The sequence below is a fragment of the Typopeltis vanoorti genome, chromosome 12 (assembly GCF_054136105.1).
Source record: "Typopeltis vanoorti isolate ZY-2024b chromosome 12, IOZ_Tvanoo_1.0, whole genome shotgun sequence".
NCBI lineage: Eukaryota > Metazoa > Arthropoda > Arachnida > Uropygi > Thelyphonidae > Typopeltis > Typopeltis vanoorti.
Genome location: NC_143560.1, coordinates 122,749,143 through 122,771,101, shown reverse-complemented (window position 1 = coordinate 122,771,101; position 21,959 = coordinate 122,749,143). Strand labels below are relative to the sequence as shown.

Below are 21,959 nucleotides of genomic sequence, written 5' to 3'. Positions count from 1 at the left end.
TTTTCAAATAAATCTCAATTTGTTATAATTCTCAGATTTTTAGTCAGTTTATATTAAAATGAATATATATATATATATATATATATTGTAAAATAGAGTTGAATGACTTAAACCGAGAGTTAGGTAAAAAAGGGGGTTTAATAGTAAAACATGACTAGTTTCGGCTTATAACAGTCTTCATCAGGTGAAATTATAAAAGAAAAAACACTAAACACTGAAAGTTAAAAAAACTATGAACAACATAGAGTTTCTATACATAATTAGCATGAAAATGTTGTAGTTGTATTTAAAGCTGTATTTATTCCTTACATAAGTTCAGTTTCACAAAAATTAGCCAAGGTTCTAAGAAAATCCAATATCAGAACTTTGTTCACTCCACTTCCAAAAAGCCGCTCCTTAATAAGCCACCAAAAACCTTGTCATCATCATCTTAAATATCCTGGTGTATACAAAATATGGTGTGATTGTGATATTCCTTATTTTGGCCAGACGGACAAATCTATTGAATTACGTATGGAAGAACACATGAGGGACATTGCTTACAAGAGACAACGAGCCAGTGCCTTATCAAGCCATATCATTTTCTCGGCTGATCCTAATGATGAAAGTCCCAGCAGACTGGGACAGATCTACTAACATCTTTCGTTGCCATGATGAATTGGAGAGAAAAATCGTAGAATCTAGAGAAATCATCCTCAACCCTGAACATCTAAATAATAACTTGAGCTACAACCTCCCAGATAGTCATTCAGCTGTAATCATGTACTGGCGTTCACGTGATGCTGCAAGTACTCACTCTCCCAACAATGCAACAAACAAAAGAACAGCTTTAAATACAACTACAACGTTTTCATACTAATCATGTATAGAGACTCTCTTTGTTCATAGTTTTTTAAACCTTCAGTGTTTAGTGTTTTTCTTTTTTTTCTTTTCTTTTATAATGTCACCTGATAAAGGCTGTTATAAGCCGAAACTAGTCGTGTTTTACTATTAAACGCCCTTTTTTACCTAACTCTCAGTTTAAGTCATTCAGCTCTATTTTACGATATGTATTTCAACCGAGTCAATGAATTGTCATACATATATATATATATATATTGTTAAATATCCTAAACTGTTATTTCTGTTTTTTATGAGCAGAGCCAACTTTGGATAATTACTGGATCATTTAACATTAAGTGCATGTTTATAATAATAATAATAAACAAAAACCTTTCGTTTATGAATAACTTTTGTATAAAAGTTATTCATAAAACTATATATATATATATATTTTTTTTATAAGACTTGTTTTTAACAAGATCCTAACCACATTCAACCAGCCTTTATCAATCCGTTTTAGAACTAAGCTCTCTTCCATCTTTTCCCACAGGGTTCTAAAACTTGGACTTTACTCATACAGTCTTTGCCTGCAAATTTTATAATTTCATAAATTGATCTTAAGTTGTAGTATCTTCCATGCTTTTTTATTGCTGTTATTCACTGCAGAATTTCTTCTGTCAACTATTTTTTTCCTTTTATATGTTTTTTCCTCCAATAATGATATCACTGATTACTGTCACTGAACTGATCCACATTATTTGTCTCTTCACATATTAAGCTATTTCTTATTATTCCCTATATATCTTTATATGCCTTATCTTATTACTTCACATAATATAATAATTCTTAACATATATTTTTCAACTGTTAATTGAATTGTACATAGCTTCTGAATCACTTTTTACATGTTTCACAGCCATATTACTCTACTATATCTATATCTATACATAGATATAGTATAGATATAGATATACTCTACTATATCTATGTATATGCACTGATAAGAATCTCAGTAATGAAGATGAAACATTGAACTGCTAATATCTGCAGTACATAGCCATGAAAAAAATGTATATACAAATTATTTTAATGGATGGCATAACTGCTTTTAAACTAAGAGGCTGTAGGTTTGAATCCTACCAGCTGTAGATATAGCTGGTGGGATTCAGATTATAGACATTTGTGAATATCTTTAGACATGCATACATTTTATCACTGTGTCACCTCAGCATGAAATCACTACCCTGTATTACATTATATTTCTGACTTATCTAATCCCTAGTGATTTACTATGCACATTTTAAGTTTGCCTGTTGCATGGGATGACAAGAGTTTCTCAGTGGAGGAACCCACCACTTCTATGTAAGAACAAGCTAAGTCTTACATCTGAAGCTAACCTTCAGATGAAAATCCCCTTTTTGAGGGCTTCTCACATCTTAGTAACATTGCTGTTAGTGACTAAACTATAGAGGCACTCTAATTCTTAGCCCAACCACTATGCAAACTAATTCAAACAAGGAAGAACTTTAAATAACCAATTAATCATCCTTAGAGATAGGTGTTGTGTGATAGAAAACAAATGATAATAACACCATAGTACAAATGTATTACAGGTTTACAACCATTTTGTGGGTTAAATTTGCAGAACGGTACAAATGGCAGTTGTAGTAACAATTGTGCCTCTGGTGACAAAAATATAGAACTAAGTGAAATTATGTATATAATGAAGGTTTTTTTTTACTTTTTACTTACCATGGGATTACACATTTTTTCCCAGTTAACTGATGAGCTAAATACTGAAGCCTCAAAATTCTGTCAGCTTGCAAGTGATAGAGAGTTTTCTGTGATGGCAATCCAACATCAAACATACCTTTTGGATAGGATACACCTAATCTTGTTCCTTGTCCCCCTGCTAACAGCAATGCTGCTACTGTACCATTTGCTATCTGTTTAAGGCCTAAAATTATGAAAATAAAAATAATGCAATTATATTTCAAAATAAATTTCCAACTCAGATATGCAATTCATAATAAAATCTGAAATAATCCTCATGAATATATAAAAGAGCACTATTTAAATTGAAGATTTAAATGTTACAGGGTAAAATAAAAATTATCAACTCAACTAAAAAAATCTGATCCTTCCCTTGAATAAGCACCAGTAAGGTCATTTATTATACATCAGTGAACAGTAATATGGTCTCAGTTTTTACCCTAATACATGGCTATTGTAAGGTCTCTATGCTGTGACTAGGTCTTAGCAGGAAAAGTTTAAACAAAAAAGTTTAAAAATGAAGTCAGCAGTTTCATCTTTTACCATACTGAAATTATAAGCTTTTGTCTTTTTATCTGTACCAAAACAGAAGTTTCATGCTTCCACCAATAATAACCAGGCTAACAAAGACCTGATGGTCTACTTCAACCACAAACTACTATGCCACAACAGATTCCAGAAATATCTCGGCATCACTTTGGATAGAACTCTATCTTTTAAACCATATCTCTTTAACACAGCATCCAAGCTAAAAACACGAAACAATATACTGAAAAAACTCTATGGAACAACTTGGGGTGCCTCAGCAGCACCGCTTTGCTGCACTGCTCTTGGTCTAGTTGACTCTGCAGCTGAATACTGCTTACCCATATGGCTGAACAGCACCCATGTGTACTTGGTTGATGCTCAGCTTAACACCACTATGCGCCTTATTTCTAGAACTGCAAAATCAACCTCATCCTACTGGCTTCCAGTGCTAAGCAACATCCCACCTCCACAGATCCAACTTTCTTTTACATGAATCATGGAAATCCAAGATCTCCCAATCCATGAAGACATCTTGCCCCTAGATATAAATTAGCCTATTTATTTCTAGGGGCAGGAGGGTGCCTTGACTTAGGCTAAAGTCAAGGCACCCTCCAACCCTAACAGCAAAAAATCTGGTGGAGACAAGTTTTAACATGAAGAAGTGGAAAGAGTCCTGGCATAACACTTCAACAGGAGACTTCCATGAATTAGTGGACCCAACACAGATGCCTTCGGGTTTTGACCTACCTCAGAAAACTCGGTCTACCCTTAACAGAATCAGCACCAATCATGGCATATGTGCAGACCACCTTTACAAATGGGGCACGATTGCCTCACCCAAGTGCAACTGTGGATTACCCCAGCAGACAATTAGTTATATCGCAGTAGAATGTGCCCAACATGCATGCAATGGAAACCTGTCGAACTTCATCCACGCTACACCAAGTGCAGTTGATCATGTTTTATATCATGTTTAAATATTTCGTCTCTTTTACATTAAATGTTTATATATATTAAAGATTATTGTAATGTAACTTTTCATGTGTGAGCCATATGCTAAATAAATAAATCTGTACCTTAACAATGAGCAGTCATTTGATATAATCTGTTATTCTTAAATGAAAGTAAGGTCTATTTATTATACGTGACACCTCCAAGGACTCATTGAAAGAGGGTATTCTATTCTACAACTCTCCGTCTTTTCCAATTTAATCCACCACCACCACAAATAAATATTGTTTCAAAGATTAAAAGAAAAACTTTATGTGGTAAATGATTTGTATTTCCTCAACAATGTCCACTACCTTAGAAGCTTAAAGCATAAAAAAAAATCTGTCTTGCATTAGCCAATGACCAATCAATTGCGTTAACATGCTACTTTTAAAAAAAAAAAAAAAAAAAGGAAATGTTATAAAGATTAGTCAACAGAAACTGGAATATTACAATTTCATCATTCTAATAATTGTTAGGGAAAAAAGATCACCAAAGTGGTTTTAAAGATTTATTTAAAAATTACAATATTATTATTATACTCAACACCATCAGATGAAGAATTACAGTTTTGGTATGCTAAAGAAATCTAAATACATTTCTTCTTCTTCAGCTTCATTTCCACTCAAGTGGGGTCACTGCAGGAGATCAACCTCCTCCATTTAGTTCAGTCTAAGGCCATGTTCTCAGCTAAGTCTGAAGTTTGGATATCCTCTCCGGTTTTCCCCTTACTTCTTTTGCCTGGTGGCTTCATCTCCAGCATTCTCAATCCCAGATAGCTTTTGTGTTGCCATATAACATGATCGAACCATCTCAGCCTTGATTCCCTAATCTTCCCAAGTACTTGGAGTTTTTGATCTTATTCAATCTTGTTATACCACTTGCAAGTCTCAGCATTCTCATTTCAGCTAAGTACATTCTCTTCTCCCATCTCTTGGCCATATCAGGTCTCACTACTATACATCAGTGCTGGTCTTACTATCATTCTGTAGATCTTTCCTTTTAACTTGCTTTCCTTTTAAGAACCTGAACACTTGTGGCATGTCTGTGTCCTATAATGCTATACTTCCTATTGCTTCAGTACAGGACATGTACTCTGTCTTATTTCTAATGATCCTCAAGCTACTATATTCCAAAGCTTTCTTCTGCTTCCTGCTCAGACTTTGTGCAAATCGGCACATCATCCACAAATATTATTATTATTATTACGTCACACCTCCAGGGAGTCCAAGGACTCATCGAGGAAGGCACCTACTCTACAGCTCTGTCTCCACCACTCAATCCTCCAGCAAACTGCAACTACTACCATTATTATCATCATCATCATCATCTACACCAACACCACCAGTATATTCACAGACAAAATCACAAACATACATGCCCACGACAGGATTCGAACCTGGGGCCTTTTGGCTGGAGAGCAGATTACACTAACCACTCAGTCAACCAGGTCAACCAAGAGCAAGACAAATAAAAGGGACTCAAAGCTGGACCTCAATGAACCCCAGTTTTACATGAGAATGCCTCAGTGGTTCCTGCACCACATCTCATCCTTGTGATGGGGAGCAGGACAGCCTTTGTTATCAAAGGCTTTTCCAAATCAATGAAGACCAGAAAAAGTCCCATGCACCTAAACCGTTGTATGAGCTATCTTAGAGCAAAGATACGATAGTTGTTACCCAGCCAGGTATAAAGCCAAATTGCTCTTCACTAATTAACACCAAGTCTTGCAATCTTCTTCTTGCAATACCTGCATAGTATGACTAATGAGTTTAATTCCTCTGTAGTTAACTATAGGATTGGATATATATACTGGAAAACAGCATTCATTCTCTCTCTCTCTCTCTCCATTCCTCTGCCATTTTCAATATTTTGTTAAAGGCATCTATTAATAGTCATGCCCAACTGCCTTCATGCTGTTCATCTTTCTCAGTGCTTCTTCCACTTCCATTCTTGTAAAGTTAGGAACTGGCCCCATTACCAGATCTCCTTCAAACTTTTGTATATTCCTATTTACTTCATTCATTAATTTCTTAAAACACTCTTTACATCCATCCAGCACATCCATATCTTCATATTTCTTCAAACAATACAGTACCATCCTCTCCCTAGATTCTCTTGGCTTAGTGTGTGTGTGTATATATATATATATATATATATATATATATATATATATATATATATATATATATATATATATATATATATATATACACACATTAACATACAAACATGCTTCTCGACTCTGCCAAAAATAAGATCACGTTTCAACAACTATAAACAATCTCACAACCTTCTACAATTCCCAGGTGTATACAAGCTCACATGTGAGTATGGAAAGCCTTACTATGGGCAAATGGAGAAATCTATCCTACTGCGTCTCGAGGAGCACCAGAGAGACATTGCTTATAAGAGAACCAGAGCAACTGCTCTGTCGGGCCATGTCCTGTTTTCAATAAACACGAACAACGAAAGCCACCAACATGAGATAAATTGGACATCAACTTCAAACCTACACATTTGCCATGATGAAGTGGAACGCCGCACTGTGGAGTCAAAAGAAATCACCTTGGACCCGCTTCATATGAACAATAATCTCAGCTATAATTTGCCTGACTCTTTCAGCTCTACTATCAGATACTGGAGATCACGTGGTTCCACACACGTACAAGTGTACAACAATAGAACTTTAACATGGACTATAGCTCAAGTTCATAATAACTGTAATTCACAGTCGAATATTATAACTTTATAATTGTATAGCTTTAGAGTGTCTCAATGTTATTTTCAGTGTCTTTTAATATCTTTCTATGTTCTTAACACCTGATGAAGTCAATCTCGATGAAACATGTTGCGTTTTCAAATAAATCTCATTTTGTTATAATTCTCGGGTTTTAAGTCAGTTAATATTAAAAATGAATATATATATATATATATATATATATATATATATATATATATCTTTACTTTTTTACTCCTGTTGTCTAGCTATCCTGAGAGCCCTTTTGATCCCTTCCTCATTTTCCAAACTTTCATACAGGTTAGTATAAGCTTCAGCTCTTGCTACTGCTCTGCCTTTTTCTTTGTTTCTCTATATTTTATTCTGCTATTCTTGTCAATGACTCTATTCCACTTCTGCTTGGCCATTTTCTTTTCTTTCATATGCTTTTGTATCTCATTGTTCCACTACCATGTTTCCTTGTTGACCTTAATATTTCCTGCTGTGTGGCCCAACACATCTTTCCTGATATTACCCATTTTCCACATCCTTCTGGTTCATCATCAGCAATTATTGGTTGCATCTTTCTGATGAACTCTTCTCTGAAGTCATTTTCTCAAACTTCCACCATCTTGTTTTGATGATGCCTTTCACTTGCTTCTGCTTTACCCCTTTTATTACCACTTGGCAGAGTAGGAGACTGTGCTGCTCTAACACTGTCTCTCCTAGTATTACCTTACAGTCATTTAACTCCTTTATATGCTTTCCTCTGCAGAGTATATATAGTTCACCTGGGAATACCTCCCCACCACAGCATATCTGGATGCGCACCTGTAGTTTGCTATAGAAGATGTCCAATATAGCAAGATTCCTTGCCATTGAAAAGTCAGCAATCTTATGACCTTCATTGTTTCTTGTGCCAACTCCATATCTTCCTGGTATTTTCTCCCTACCTTCATTACTTTTGCCAACATGGTCATAATGGTCATCACACAAAGATCCATTACCTACTTTATAATCTTATATACACTCTAGGTCTCTCCAAAAACTTTCCTTTTCATCTTCACAACAGCTTGAAGTGCATATACACTCACCAAAGTCAGAATTTGAATACAAAGGTCAATATGTACTTCAGTTATTCTATCTGATATCCTCTTTGCTTATAACATATTTTCTTTAAGTTCCAAATTCAGTACAATTCCCACTCCATTCCACTGTCTGATCATGCCGCAATAAAATAACTTATATTCTCTTCCCATCTCTCATGCTGCTTGTTCTTTCAATTTTGTTTCTTGTATACACACAGCAATGTCAGCCTTCTCTGCTGTATCAAGTCAGCAACCTCTTGGCTTCTTCCAGTGAGGGAATACACATTTGAAGTTCCTATTCTGATGTGTAAAGTCATTTTTAACTTTGGTTTCTCTCTCTCCTCCATTGAACTATCTTCTTCTATAGCCGCACTGGCTCATGCGGGCTTCATGTCCCCAATTTTTTGTGGGGGACATGAAATCCACATACATACTTCTAGGATATGCCCTAGTCCTATCCACTTCCCTAAGGTTTGTCCGTGTTTAGATGATGTGACAAAGTTTTACAGGCAACATGTCCCTGCTGATGCCAATCTTACATGAAATCTAATACATTTGTTTATTTTATTTTCAGTTTATTTAGGACTTAGGAAAAGTTTAAGCAAAACATACTTGGTTCAGCTTTCCTGATAAAGTCAGCAGCTACCACTTCACATTTTACCATATAAGCTATGCCCATGATTATATAAGCTTTTTGTCTATTTATGTGTACCTTAACAAAGAGCAGTTGATGAGTCCACATGCCCTTCAACTGGAAGAGAAGTTAGTTGGATTCTCATCATGATGAGAGAAATCTTTGTCTTTTTGAAGTGAAGGTGAGTTAGCTGATCTCATATGTAAGTAGAAGGATTCCCTGTCCTGAAAACTTGGGTGTTTCATCCCACATATAGGAAAATCAGCCAGAAACACACATTTAACAAACAAAAATACTATCAGGGTAGCAAACATGTAGATGAAGGATTAAGTAGTGCAGATGGTTGATTACATTTAGTGTCCTTCCACCATCAGTCCCTTGGAGGTGTCACATAATAATATTCAGTTTCTCAGCTAATGACTGAAGTTGTTGTTCACTGGTTCTATGGGTAGATGGTGGAAGGGGAATAAAAGTTATTCTTTTCTTTCTTTCTTAGTGGTTTCTTTTCTGTGTATGCTACTCTTGCCAATTCTGAGAGATAAGTAATTATCTGCATAATATAAGAGGATTCAATTTGAGACTTGTATACACCACTTTAAGGGATTCACTGCACCTGCAATTTTGTCCAGCCTCAAACAGCTGTGTAAAAAAAGTTGAGCATTTGGCAGTCTTCCCCCACCCTTTGCAAACTCCCCTGAAATCAATGTGTTGAACTGACAATAAATTGCATCTACCACAGTCAACATGAAAATCAAAATATCTCATCATCTGTCCCCTAGAAACAAATTCTCAGAGAACACTGTACCAAAATGATATAACATCATGAATTTTACAGTTTTGTTGGAGATGAAACCTATCTATCCAAAATTCTTTTAAGTGATGAAAAGAAATAGTAAAAAAAAAAAAAAGCATATATTGAAAGAAACTGGCCAGCCTTGCTGAGTGGATAGCATATCTGCTATCCAACAAATAGGTCATGGGTTTGAGATCCCATAGCTAGTCATTAAAATAAAAAAAAAATTTGGGCATGAAAGAGATTTAATCCCTTTCAAGGGATTAAATCTCTTTCATGCTCAAATGTTGAAGGAAACAGTAACTGAAGTTACTGTTGAAGGAAACACAGAGTTCATGCTTAACTAAAACTTTCTGAAGTTCTCTTTCCAGTGGATAAATTTTATTTCTGTATGCCATTTTTTTCTTTATTTGTAAAAAAGTTTCTGAAACCACTCAGTTCACAGTTTATATCTAGTAGGTTCCTCTTATTAGATGCTTTACTGTAATGAAATTCCAAAATAAGACCTAAAATATCTTATATTTCTATCTTCTAAGGTACTCAGAAGATAGAAATATAAGATCTAATAATGTTGTAGTCTTGACAGGTAACAGACTGATTTGAAGGAAAATTGTAAATAGGAAGTTAGTAATGATGTAGTTTTTCATGTAGTACTATCAAATCCTATACACCACTTGAGGGTATATATCAGGAATTTGATGATGATGACCTAAAATATAATTTCCTCCACCTAATGTGATCAATTCATTATTTATTATTTTCAAAATTTAATTTGATACAAGTAATTCAAAAATCATTATGGTTAGAAACTCAGCTACTTAAGTTTGTTGAAATACGATTTTTTTCCAAGTATTTGTGGAACCTTCAAGGATCTAATTTTGAATACATTTGGAATGAAAGGGATAGTTTTTTTTGGCAAATTATCAAGGGCAACATGATATTACAAAATTCATATTAAATAAGCACAAGTAACAAAACAAAGATTCAACAATGAGAACTTGAGAGACACAAAGGCACAGTCTCAAGTACTTTTTAGGTCCTAATAAAGTTACACTAGGGTTCTCTTCTTGGGCCCCTGCTGTTTAAGTTGTTTGTAAATGATATATTATGTGGACTGAATGAGCATTTTCAGTTGTTTGCTGATGATGATGCAAAGCTGGAGAGAAGTATAAGTAGTATGTTAATTCTCTTCAGGAAGATTTGAATTTGGCATTTAAATTAAAATGCATGATGTTGCATTTTGGAGTGCAGCTGTGTACTATATTGATGGTGCTGTACTACAGGAAGTGGATGAGATTTGAGATTTAGGAGTGATGCCTGGCAGTAGACTGAAGTTTAGAGGACATGTTGCAACTGCTGCAAAGACTGTACATTGTAGTGCTGCTATGATAAGAAGTACACTAACATGCAGAGATAAGGAAGTGGTCACGCTACTGTATAAAGAACTGGTCAGCCCACTCTTGGACTACTGTGCTTGCATTTGGTCACCTGGTTTTCATTGTGATGTGGAAACAGTGCAGAGGGTCCAGAGAAGAGTGATAAGACAATATTAGGCCTATGGAATGTTGGCTTGGGGAGAGGTTGAAGGAATGTAGATTGCAGTTTGGTGGGTAGAAGGAAAAGAAGTTATACAATAAAGACGTTTAAGTTAGTGAGGGAATTTTATCAGATTAATCTGGAGGGATTGTAAAATGTACAGAAGGCAAAAGGGGAAGAACCAGAGGCCATCCCTGGAAGTTATGTAATAGTGTGGTGAAGAAAGGTGTAAGGAGTAGATTTTTTTACATGGAAAATTGTGAGTGTATGGAATGCATTACAGGAATATGTTGTTAATGCAGGTAGCATCAAGGATTGTAAGATTCAATATGATAAATATGTTGTTAGTTGAATGAACCTCCCACAATGAGTCTGCCAACTCCATGGAGGGTATATTCCTGGATCGTTCTAAAATCTTCATCATTAATTGCTGGTCTTATCTTCTCATTCCTTATTCTGTCATTCTTAACTGCATCTCATACTCATTTCTGCAACATATATGTTGCAGAAATGAGTATGAGATGCAGTTAAGAATCATTTATGCAGTTATTCTTCATACATTGTCACCAAATCTCAACACTACACAGTATTATAGTTTTAGCACCATTGTTATCTTCTATGACAAGTACCACCTGCTACTAGTTTTCCTTTTTATACCTCCATCTTCTTCCAATCCTAATCTGACCAGTGGACCTGTCAATTCAATGTTGCAAAGTATAAGGTTTTGAGATTTGGTAAGCAATGATGGGATGCAAAGTATACACTTGATGGGGAAAATTTAAAGGAAGTAGAGGAGATGAGAGATCTAGGAGTGATGGTGGACAAGGACCTGAAATTCAGGGCCACATTGCACAAGTTGTGAAGACGTCACATGAGATAATGGCAATGATGCGAAGGACCCTGACGGGCAGAAATAGAGAAGTTATGATGCCATCTTAAAAAGCCTTAAAATGGATAAAAAGTCTCATATGGATTATTGTGCACAGATTTGGTCAGAGGGTTTTCATGGTGACAAGGATATGTTGGAAAGGGTCCAGAGAAGATTCACAAATGTGGTCAATTTTTCTTTGGAATGTGGAGTATGAGGACATATTGAGAGAATGTAAGTCGCAAAGCCTTGTGAACAGGAGGAAGGGATATGATTGAGACATATAAGCTAGTCAAGGGTTGTTATCAGGTTGACATGGAAGAGATTTTTCATAGAATGGGAGGGGAGGGGTTAGAACAAGAGGTCATTGCTGAAAACTGTATAAGGAGGGTGTGAGTTGAGGAGTGAGGAGCAGATTCTTTGCATGGAGAGTGGTTAGTGAGTGGAATGCATTGCCTGAGTGTGTTGTGTTGTGAATGTAGACACATTGAATCAGTTTAAAGGATGGTTGGATGAGCATTGTGTGCAATAGTGTGTATCTCCCACGATCAGTCTCTGATTCCATGGAGGTCAGATGTTAATAATAATAATAATCCCAAACATTCAACTCTCCTTACTCCTTATTACTTCTCAAACACTGCCTATTTGATTTTCTCAATCTGCATCATAGTTCACAGATTCAGTTTTAGTTTGACTTATCCAATTTCCAGGTTTTCTTCAATTTCACTTTTACTTATATTTTATTCAGTTGCCCTTCCTAAATACACAAGTTGCATGTTTTCCAAATAGTCATTATCTTTTTCTATTTAAAGAATGCTTACAACTGGAAGATATCTGCACAATTAATCACACTATCATCCAGCCCAAACAGTAGGGTATCCTAAAAACACTAACCCACAAAGAGCCACAGCTAGCTGTTCCAATGATACTGTTCTTACCACTGAACATGTTTACCTGTGTCACAGGTTTTTAGCCAATGGCTAATATCAAAAAAAAAAATAAATAAATAAATAAAATATGTCCCTTGAATCCTCTCCCTTTCCTAATGCACAAGACCACGGCAAAACTTATTATTATATTCAGGGCACATCTGAAAAGATACCCGGAGAGCTTAATGAATCTGAGCTCCACACCATATTTCAACCATATATCAAACTAGCAGTTCTCTTTGTCTCCTTTATCATGTCCAGCAGTATATGAAGTGCCCTATACTAGTGACCTGGGTTACTGTGAACAGACAGGAAGATCTTGACATTTTCCTCAGAGAATATAAGAAATACAAGCACAACTGTTATGGCAAGTCAAGACTAGCAGATCATGCCTTGGACATTCCTTCACACAGAAGTAATTAAAAGCCAGACCATTTCTAATACCATATAATAATATAATATATAAAATATATTATATATTATATAAAATAAAATATAATAATATATAAGTTTTGGACTCCACCACCCTGTCCAGATATAGGGTTTACCAAAATCCATAAACTAAATAACTTTGCCATCCTATAGTAGATTCAAGGGAGAACCCAGACAGAGTTGTATGGGCTCTCCCTTCTCCTAGCCAATTTCTATATAAAACATTTCAAAAATCATGTTCTTGATATAGCCATTCCCAAACCTTCTATCTGGCTAAGACACATTCATGATGTGTTCTGCATTAGGTCACACAGTTCAAACACATTCGACACTTTTCTCCTCCACCTCAAACAGCAAGAAGAAGAATAGACTCAAGATCGCTACAGAAACAAAAAAAACAACAACAGTTTGGCTTTTCTAGTCACACTAATTGCACATCTTTCCAATGATACTCTTTCTTTTACAGTTTACAGAAAAACTACCCAAATAAGTAGATGCATTCACAAATTGATGGACGTTTTTTCACTTGGCTATGCTACCAATTATATATTTGGTTTAATCCTTTATCCAAGTGTAAGCAAACAAAGTTTGTGCCTGAAGTATTTTCAGGACTGGGGAAACTCGTGGCAAAGGTGGTATAAGTTCTCATCACCTGCCTTAGTATTCCATAATGCAAAGCACATCTCCTTGCAGACATGTATAATGCTATGCATTAAAGGAAGGATCACTACCCAGACTGGTTTCGACCTTTACTGAGGTCTCATCAGTGGGAGCCAGACCCAGAGGCGGTGATACTAAGTTGGAAGTAATGGAGAAGTCATATTTCCATATGCCAGTTGCCAAAAGGTCTCACACCTTATTACAATATGGCATCATAAAAATCTTTGTTGACAAAACCACCAACCTTTATTCCAACAGGGTTTATCTCATAGCTAAAACTCTCATTTATTCTTTTTTCACCATAACTTCTTATCCAATAGCTATAATGCCAAAAAAAAAAAAAAAAAAATAAAACCTCTTCCTATCACTTCACATCCCTCTCAACATATACAGATTATGGCAATGCTATTACTATTCCTTCTATCTAGGTCATCTCAGAAAAATTATCAACCCAGAACTCTGAAGCAATACATCTCCTTGCAGACATGTATAATGCTATGCATTAAAGGAAGGATCACTACCCAGACTGGTTTCGACCTTTACTGAGGTCTCATCAGTGGGAGCCAGACCCAGAGGCGGTGATACTAAGTTGGAAGTAATGGAGAAGTCATATTTCCATATGCCAGTTGCCAAAAGGTCTCACACCTTATTACAATATGGCATCATAAAAATCTTTGTTGACAAAACCACCAACCTTTATTCCAACAGGGTTTATCTCATAGCTAAAACTCTCATTTATTCTTTTTTCACCATAACTTCTTATCCAATAGCTATAATGCCAAAAAAAAAAAAAAAAAATAAAACCTCTTCCTATCACTTCACATCCCTCTCAACATATACAGATTATGGCAATGCTATTACTATTCCTTCTATCTAGGTCATCTCAGAAAAATTATCAACCCAGAACTCTGAAGCAATATCATCTATGTACTGCTTTCAAACCTCAAATGAGGCTAGTTACCTTTATCCACTCTCATCAAGATCAACTCCATCCCCTCTCTGGTTCAAAAGTGTACAAGGTTCCTTGTTCTTGCAACTAGCTACCCAAAAGTTCAGGAAATTTGAACAGTGCACACAGCCCTGTTGTAGTATGGTCTTCTGCTGCTATAAGGGATGAGTATTACCTTTTGTGAATCATTGTGCCAACAGCTGGTAAGCTAAGAGACTGTGTTCTGATTGCATGCCTTTTTTTTTGTAATGTCCTGTGATTCGGCGATTTTCTTCTCCAACTGAAATAGCGGATTTTAAGGAGCAAAGAATGTGCAGCAGATTTGCTTCAACTTTAAAAAACCTAATACAAAAACACAAATACTTAAGTAAGTGTTTAGAGCCAAAGCAAAACTTTTTTGTGATACAGACTTCAAGGACAAATTTTATTTTTATTTTTATTTATTTATTTTTTATGTCTACCCCATAGAGCCTGTGTAGTTCATTGGATGTGGCATTTGCACACCACAGCACTTGACTGCATGAAGGAAGACTTTGTTTCAAATCTAGTCAACGACTAGCAGAAAATTTTTCTAAGCCTTTATTCGACTGGTTCCTGAGTTAGTCGATCTCTGGCAGCAAGCGAGTTTTTTCTCCTGGAAACTCAAGAAAATTGACCGTAGAACCCACACTATTTTCGGACATTAAATATATTGTGTTAGGGTTAGGGACCATGAGATGGCAGCACTTGTTGAGCCATCTCTCTTCACTGAATGCCACTTAATTAGTAATAGCCTTGGGCCAGCTTTCTGATTGGGTACCAGTGGAGATTGAATTGCTCACCTGTCTCCAAAAGTTAGATAGTGCTAAAACAGCCTTGCGTAATCCTTATACAGGAATAAAAGGAATTAGCTGATTTTTTTTTTTTTTTGTCTACCCTATGCATGAAAGGCCACATGACCTAATAACACTTACAGTGCCATGTGTGGACAAGAGATTAAGGAGAAATGTAGCCTGTTGATATGTTTCTTAAAAGAGAGGGAGGGAGGGTATACTCAGTGAGAAAAACAGTATGGGGAAGATTGTTCCCAAGAATAGAGGTGGATGGAATGAAGGAATATGATGAGAAGTTAGTTTGGTGTGTTCAAAAGTGAATAGTGTATGGGTGTTTTCCAGTGGCTGCTCTAGTTCTATGGTTAGAAGAAAGTGGAGGAATGGCAGTAACCAATTCCGAAAAGCAATGCCTATGAAAGTACCTACAGAACATTCACAGTGCTGAAACAGAGTGCTTATGATAAAATGACTGAAGGGAGTCTCGGTGAGGGAAGGGTTCGTAAAATCTTACACTATAAGTAATTCTATAATTTATCATGCTTGGTTTTACAAGGGGTCTTAAATCAGGAAAATATGTAAAATGTAATATAAAATTGATGTAAAGTGTATATGTGATAATAGTTTATAATACATAATATATGTAAGGTTTTGATATTGCTTGTAATCGTTTGTGTTCAGCACAAAAGAAAGAAAACTTTCTTTGTTAAATAATGAGTCAGAGAAAAGTTGTCTGGACTGATGAAGAACAAAAGGAAGTTCCTGAAGAGAAAAGTCGCAGTGACTTGCGAAAGTCAGAGAGCACCAAGAACAAAAATTTCGGAAAAGGCATGTGAAAGTGACGTCGACACAAACCTGGTGAGAAGCACGTAACATGCAAAAGAAAGACAAAGGAAATCGAAAGATATTTAAGCGACCTCATGAGTGGAAAAAGGGGTTCCCAGGTTTTCAGCACTTACTCTTCCCTGCAACCACTGGCATCTATAGCCAGGAACCAAAGGAGAGGCCTTGCCAATGTAGTCCCAGAACTCCTCTGGCATGATCCCGATTGAAGACTTCCAGTCATCAACAACCAAGGAAAGGAAAGGGGAACATCACCCGCAGTCCACATCGAAAACCTACACAAAGGATGAAGTTCATTGCCGCAGCATCCTGAAGAATAGGAGCAACGCTATAAACAAGACAGAAGAACGGGACATCCTAAAGGAACATTCACTGAGTGTAAAGAACTGTTTGTGAAGGAAGATCTGTAACTGTGATAAGTTAATGCTCTTGAGGCATGGAATAAATTGCTGTGTGAATATATGTAATGAACTATTAATTTTGTAGTGTAGAATATGTCAAAAGGTCAGCCTCAAACTGTCCAAGAGCATCCTTGCAATTTACATTAGTGCAATATTTAAGTCCTATAAAAGCCTAGAATCAAGATTTAGAAAAACCAGAAAGTGTAGCTATATCTATTTGATGTTCAGACTGTATATGCATTTTTCAGTTAAAATAAATAACTTGTAAACAACACGCTGATCTGATATCTGCCAATGTACTATCTCCAAAAAAACTGCGAACCTGTGTGCTAGTAGTAAGTTGTCACGACAGATATGATGATGATGCAATAAGATAAAGAGCTAGTTCCAATTAAGGTTTCAGGTCCCTGCATTGTCATTGATCTACACTCCGATCCCCCACTCTCAGAAGTGCAGTCTGGCTGACACAGTCAAAAAAAATTTTTTTTGCTAGACTGTAAAGTGTGAGAGTTGGATAGCTGGCGGTGATCAAAAATAAAGCAGGCCACACGTGCGATACAAATTAAGGCAAGGAAGGAAATAGAAGAAAGGGAATGTTAATAGAGCGCAAGTGATTGAAGAAATAAAGGTAATAAAACTTTAGTTATATACAACTTGACAAATACATAATACAAACGCATATATAATATATAATAGAGAAAATGAAAACTTTACAGGTTGTCTATTAAGCAGATTGCTCTTTTCTGAATATCATCAAGAATTCTTAGAGAGGTCTTGGGTGATCCACCCCAAATGTGGGAACAATACTCCTAAGTTAGATGGATCTGATACACTCTTATAGTGTGTTAGTAGTTGAGAGGAAGAGAAGTAATGTTTAGAACAAAAAAGAACTGCAATTGTTTAGAGGCTAAGGAGCTATGTGATTAATATGTTTGTGCCAGGATAAACTGATGACAGTCAAACAAAAAAGAGAAAGTTCTTGAAAGGAAACTGGAACATTATCAAAAAATGAGAGGGGATGATGTAGGATTTTTATTGCAGGTAATAAGGCAGTTTTTTGGCATTGAAATTTACTAAGTTGTCTTCATCCCATTCCAAGATGTTGAGGAGGTCAGTGTTCAAGTCACTGGTCATGGAAGATCTTGAGGCATCTAACATTAAGGTACTGCAGGGTTTATTGAATGAGGAAGAAGAATAAACAGTACTGTTCTCGGCAGAGCTGTAAAGAGCATTTGAAGTCAGAGAAAGGAGGTCACTGATGTAAAGGATTAAGAGTGTGGGTGAGAGCACAAGATATTGAGGCACTCCAGCAATGATGGGGAAATCTGATGAGAGGAAGCTGGCAATCTAATTGCAGAGTGTAGATGGGAGGCCATAAGATGGCAGCATGTTCAGGAGGCCTTGGTGATATACATGATCAAATGCTTTAAAAATATCGAGAATGATAACGAGTTTCTCTAAATCATCTTACCATGGCCTGAGTCCAAGGGTGGGTAAGATTAGCTAGAAGGTTGGCTGTAGAATGAAAATGGTAGAATTCATATTTCTGATCACTAATTAACTGATGAGTCTCCAGATAATGAGGAAACTGGTTGTTGATAACCTTTTCAATCACTTCTTTTGAATGTACTGAGGTGAGAGCAATGGGACGATAGTTGGATGGCTGACTTTATTCTACTGGCATCTACCCAACAGCATGGAAGCAAGCCCACATCCAGCCTCTACCCAAAAGGAGAGACAAAAGTCAGCCATCCAACTATTGTCCCATTGCTCTCAGCTCAGTTCATTCAAAAGAAGTGATTGAGAAAGTTATCAACAACCAGTTTCTTCATTATCTGGAGACTCATCAGTTAATTAGTGATCAGCAATATGAATTCTGCCATTTTCATTCTACAGCCAACCTTCTACATGATACAGGATACGTGTCAATTCTAGAGAAAGACCACCTGCACCAGGAGCCTTATTTATATCAAGATTAAAGAATGTTTTTCTGATGTCCTTTTGGCAAAAGTTCAGAGGAGGCATGCAGTAGGCAGTTTGTGGAAGTATGGGAGGTGATTTGCATTGGTCTCCAGGCAGAAGTTGAAGGGTAAAAAATGATGACAAAAGGTCTGCCTTTTTTTTTTTTTCTTGGGTGAGGTTACCATAGTGCCATCAGGATGCAAGAGAGGTGGCAAACATGGGAGGGCAGAAATTACAGCCAACAGCCTTAGCAAGGGACCTGAAGGCTTGACTGCCAGTTGAACAGGAGGTAAGTTTATTGCATTTTATTCTTATGAAGTCTGCTTTGGAATCAATGATAACATTTGTACACATTTCTGGCTATTGGGTAAACTGAATGAGAAGATGGAGTTTTTAATTTAAGCCACTGAACATAAGCTACATTTTTATCATGGACATCAGAGGCAGATTTTTTTGAGAACCAGGCCTTGGATACAGGTCAGGAGTGGAGCAGAGAATGAAGACTCATTCCGGTGAAGATTACTTCAGCTACTAGTTCAGTGCAAGTATTTGGATCATGAGAGTGAAGACTGCCCATGGAAAAGCAGCATAAAAATTCCAGTTGACAACTCCCACTTAATTTGTCCAAGCAAAAAAAGTACGTTTAAATCTTCCAGAAGAGTTATGAGCACCATTCATTTAACTCTTTCCTAAATTTTCACCATAATATTCACCAACTGAATATCCCCTGTCAATCTGTGTGCAATATCATTAATTTCTCTGCTTCTGTTATTATGGAATTTGTTTTGTGATCTTCTTCAAATTTTTTGCAAATATTGCAGGATTTGCAAATTCTAGTTTGAGAACATTGTCCTAGACTTATGCAAAAGCTGTAGCAGCAGCTAGCCAATATCCACTGAAGGTCTAATTCAGCCTATCAAATTTGTTATTTCTTTTTTGTTTCCAGCTCCTGTATATACACTGGTGTCCAAAACCTAACAATGAACACTATTTCTGAAGATAACACCTGCAAATTCAGATGAATCAGCTTGTGACAATTTGTATAACTGACGATTCTGAGTAGAAAGTAGGTACACATTCAAATTTTTTTAATTATGTGCAAAGGAGTCACATGTAGCACTTAACAGGATAGAAGCAAAAGGCTGCAATAAGCGAATTGTGTTGGAAGGAAGTTCTTTTCATGAAGGAATAAAGTTGCAAACTTGGATGTCTTCTAATGTCTCAAACACATCATCTAGATGATTTCACATGTGAAAGAATTATTGGAAGCTTAAAGAAGTCCGCAGAATTACTGATATTGCCAGAGAGTTTGGAATCTCACATAGCTTTGTATCCAGGCTCTGGTCAGTGCTTCAAACCAATGGAATGTGTTCCAGACACATACTAAGAGGTCGCAATTGCTCAACCACGGAGTATGAAGACAGATTTTTGGTTATAATAGCAAAACATAATCGATGCACTACGCCAGGTCAGTTTCTAAGTCGGCTCCATTTAAGCACAGGTACATGGATATCTCAAACTGTGGCAAGATGTTTGTGACATGTAGGCCTATACACCTGTAGTCTGTGTTCCTTTATCCACAGCTCATTGTAGAGCACATTTTCAGTGGTGTTGTATCCATAATAATTGGGCAAGATACCAATGGGCTAATACACCCTCTACAGACGAGTCATTTTAGTCTTTCCTCCGATTCTAGATGCCACTTGATCTAGCGTGAAAGTGGTACTGCTTACCATTGCAAGAATGTTTTTGAAAGGGATAGATACAGTAGTGTTGGGATCATGGTTTAGGAAGGTATTATGGTTAATGGATGAACCGAGCTACAAGTGCTGGAAAAAGGGACTATGACTTGTGAATGATACAGCAACAAAATTCTTCAACATCATGTTCAATAGGTCCATGTTACTGTAGGAAAAGAATTCATTTTTATGGATAGTAATGCCACAGAACATTATACACAAGCAGTGAAGATACTTCTGGAGATCGAAGATATTAATCGAATCAAGTGGCCTGCATGCTCTTAACCCTATAGAATACATAGAATCATGGGATGAAATAGGGATGTGCATTGCTGCTCAAAATTCCCTGACCAGAAAAGAAACAAGGCTTATCCTTGCTCTGAAGTAGTAGGCCAGTTTGCCTGAAGGACTACTGAATCACTTGGTGCTAAGCATGGCACAACATTGTGAGAGCTGCATTACAGTTTGGGAAGGACATATTCCATAGTGAAATGCCTCTCAGCATAGTTTTCTGCAAGCACTGTACATTAATTCCTTTACAACATCCTTAGGAAATTTGTAACTTTTGCCAATATTGCAATTTAATTTGTATGAAATTTATAACACATTTTTGTGTAATATAGTTCATTAGTATATTGGCAATAAATTATGTCCACATTTGGCTATAATCATTGCAATTCAATTTGCACAAAATTTATAATGCATTTTTCGGACCACAAGACTCACCTTTTTACGTTGAGAAATTGACTCAGAATTGGGGTGCATCTTATGGTCCGAAGGTAGGTGATACCACGTAAGTCTTGGAACCCACATTTTTGATGCGAGCTCAGATGATATGAGTTCAGACAATAATACGAAAAGTGACAGTAATGAGATAAGTGATAGTATTGAGACGAGCTGAATTCTGCTGGTACAAGTTATGGTAATAATAAATGAAATTTAAGGTTTGTGAATATTTTTATATAATAATTTATTTTTTCTAAAAATTGTCTCATAAATTTGGGATGCATCTTATAGTCCGAAAAATATGGTATTTCATTAGCATGTTGTCAATAAATTATGTCCACATTTGGCTATAATCATGAAAATTTTTTTCATATACAGGTAAAAAAGTAGTTCGTCCTTAGCTTTTGGACACCAGTGTAGAATGTCCCTTTATTATTATTATTATTTGACACCTCCAGGGAGTCCAAGGGACTCATCGAGGGAGGGCACCTGCTCTACAACTCCATCTCCACCATCCATCATTAATTGACCATAACTACACAAATGTCATCTACTGCCAACCACCAATGGTATTTCCACAGACAATCACAAACAGTCATGTCCAAGGCAGGATTCAAACGCACAGACTTCTGGCTGGAGAGTGGATATGCTATCCACTCGGCCAACCATGCCGAGTGTGTGTGCTTGTATATTATTATTTTATTATCATTTAAAAAAAAATTTTTTTTGTGACTCTCTCTCCCTCATGAAATGTTGTA

General features: G+C 36.4%; 1 protein-coding gene across 4 annotated transcripts in view; it reads right to left on the bottom strand.

The window, feature by feature from the left end:
* LOC150101196 (UDP-N-acetylhexosamine pyrophosphorylase-like) overlaps positions 1 to 21,959 on the bottom strand; it is a 176,753-nt gene that overhangs the window by 128,000 nt on the left and 26,794 nt on the right. For all 4 annotated transcript variants that reach the window (XM_090401150.1, XM_090401148.1, XM_090401151.1 and 1 more), the window contains exon 3: positions 2,575 to 2,779. In XM_090401150.1, the coding sequence (XP_090257276.1) occupies positions 2,575 to 2,779 (205 nt within the window). The remainder of the gene's footprint in view (positions 1 to 2,574; positions 2,780 to 21,959) is intronic.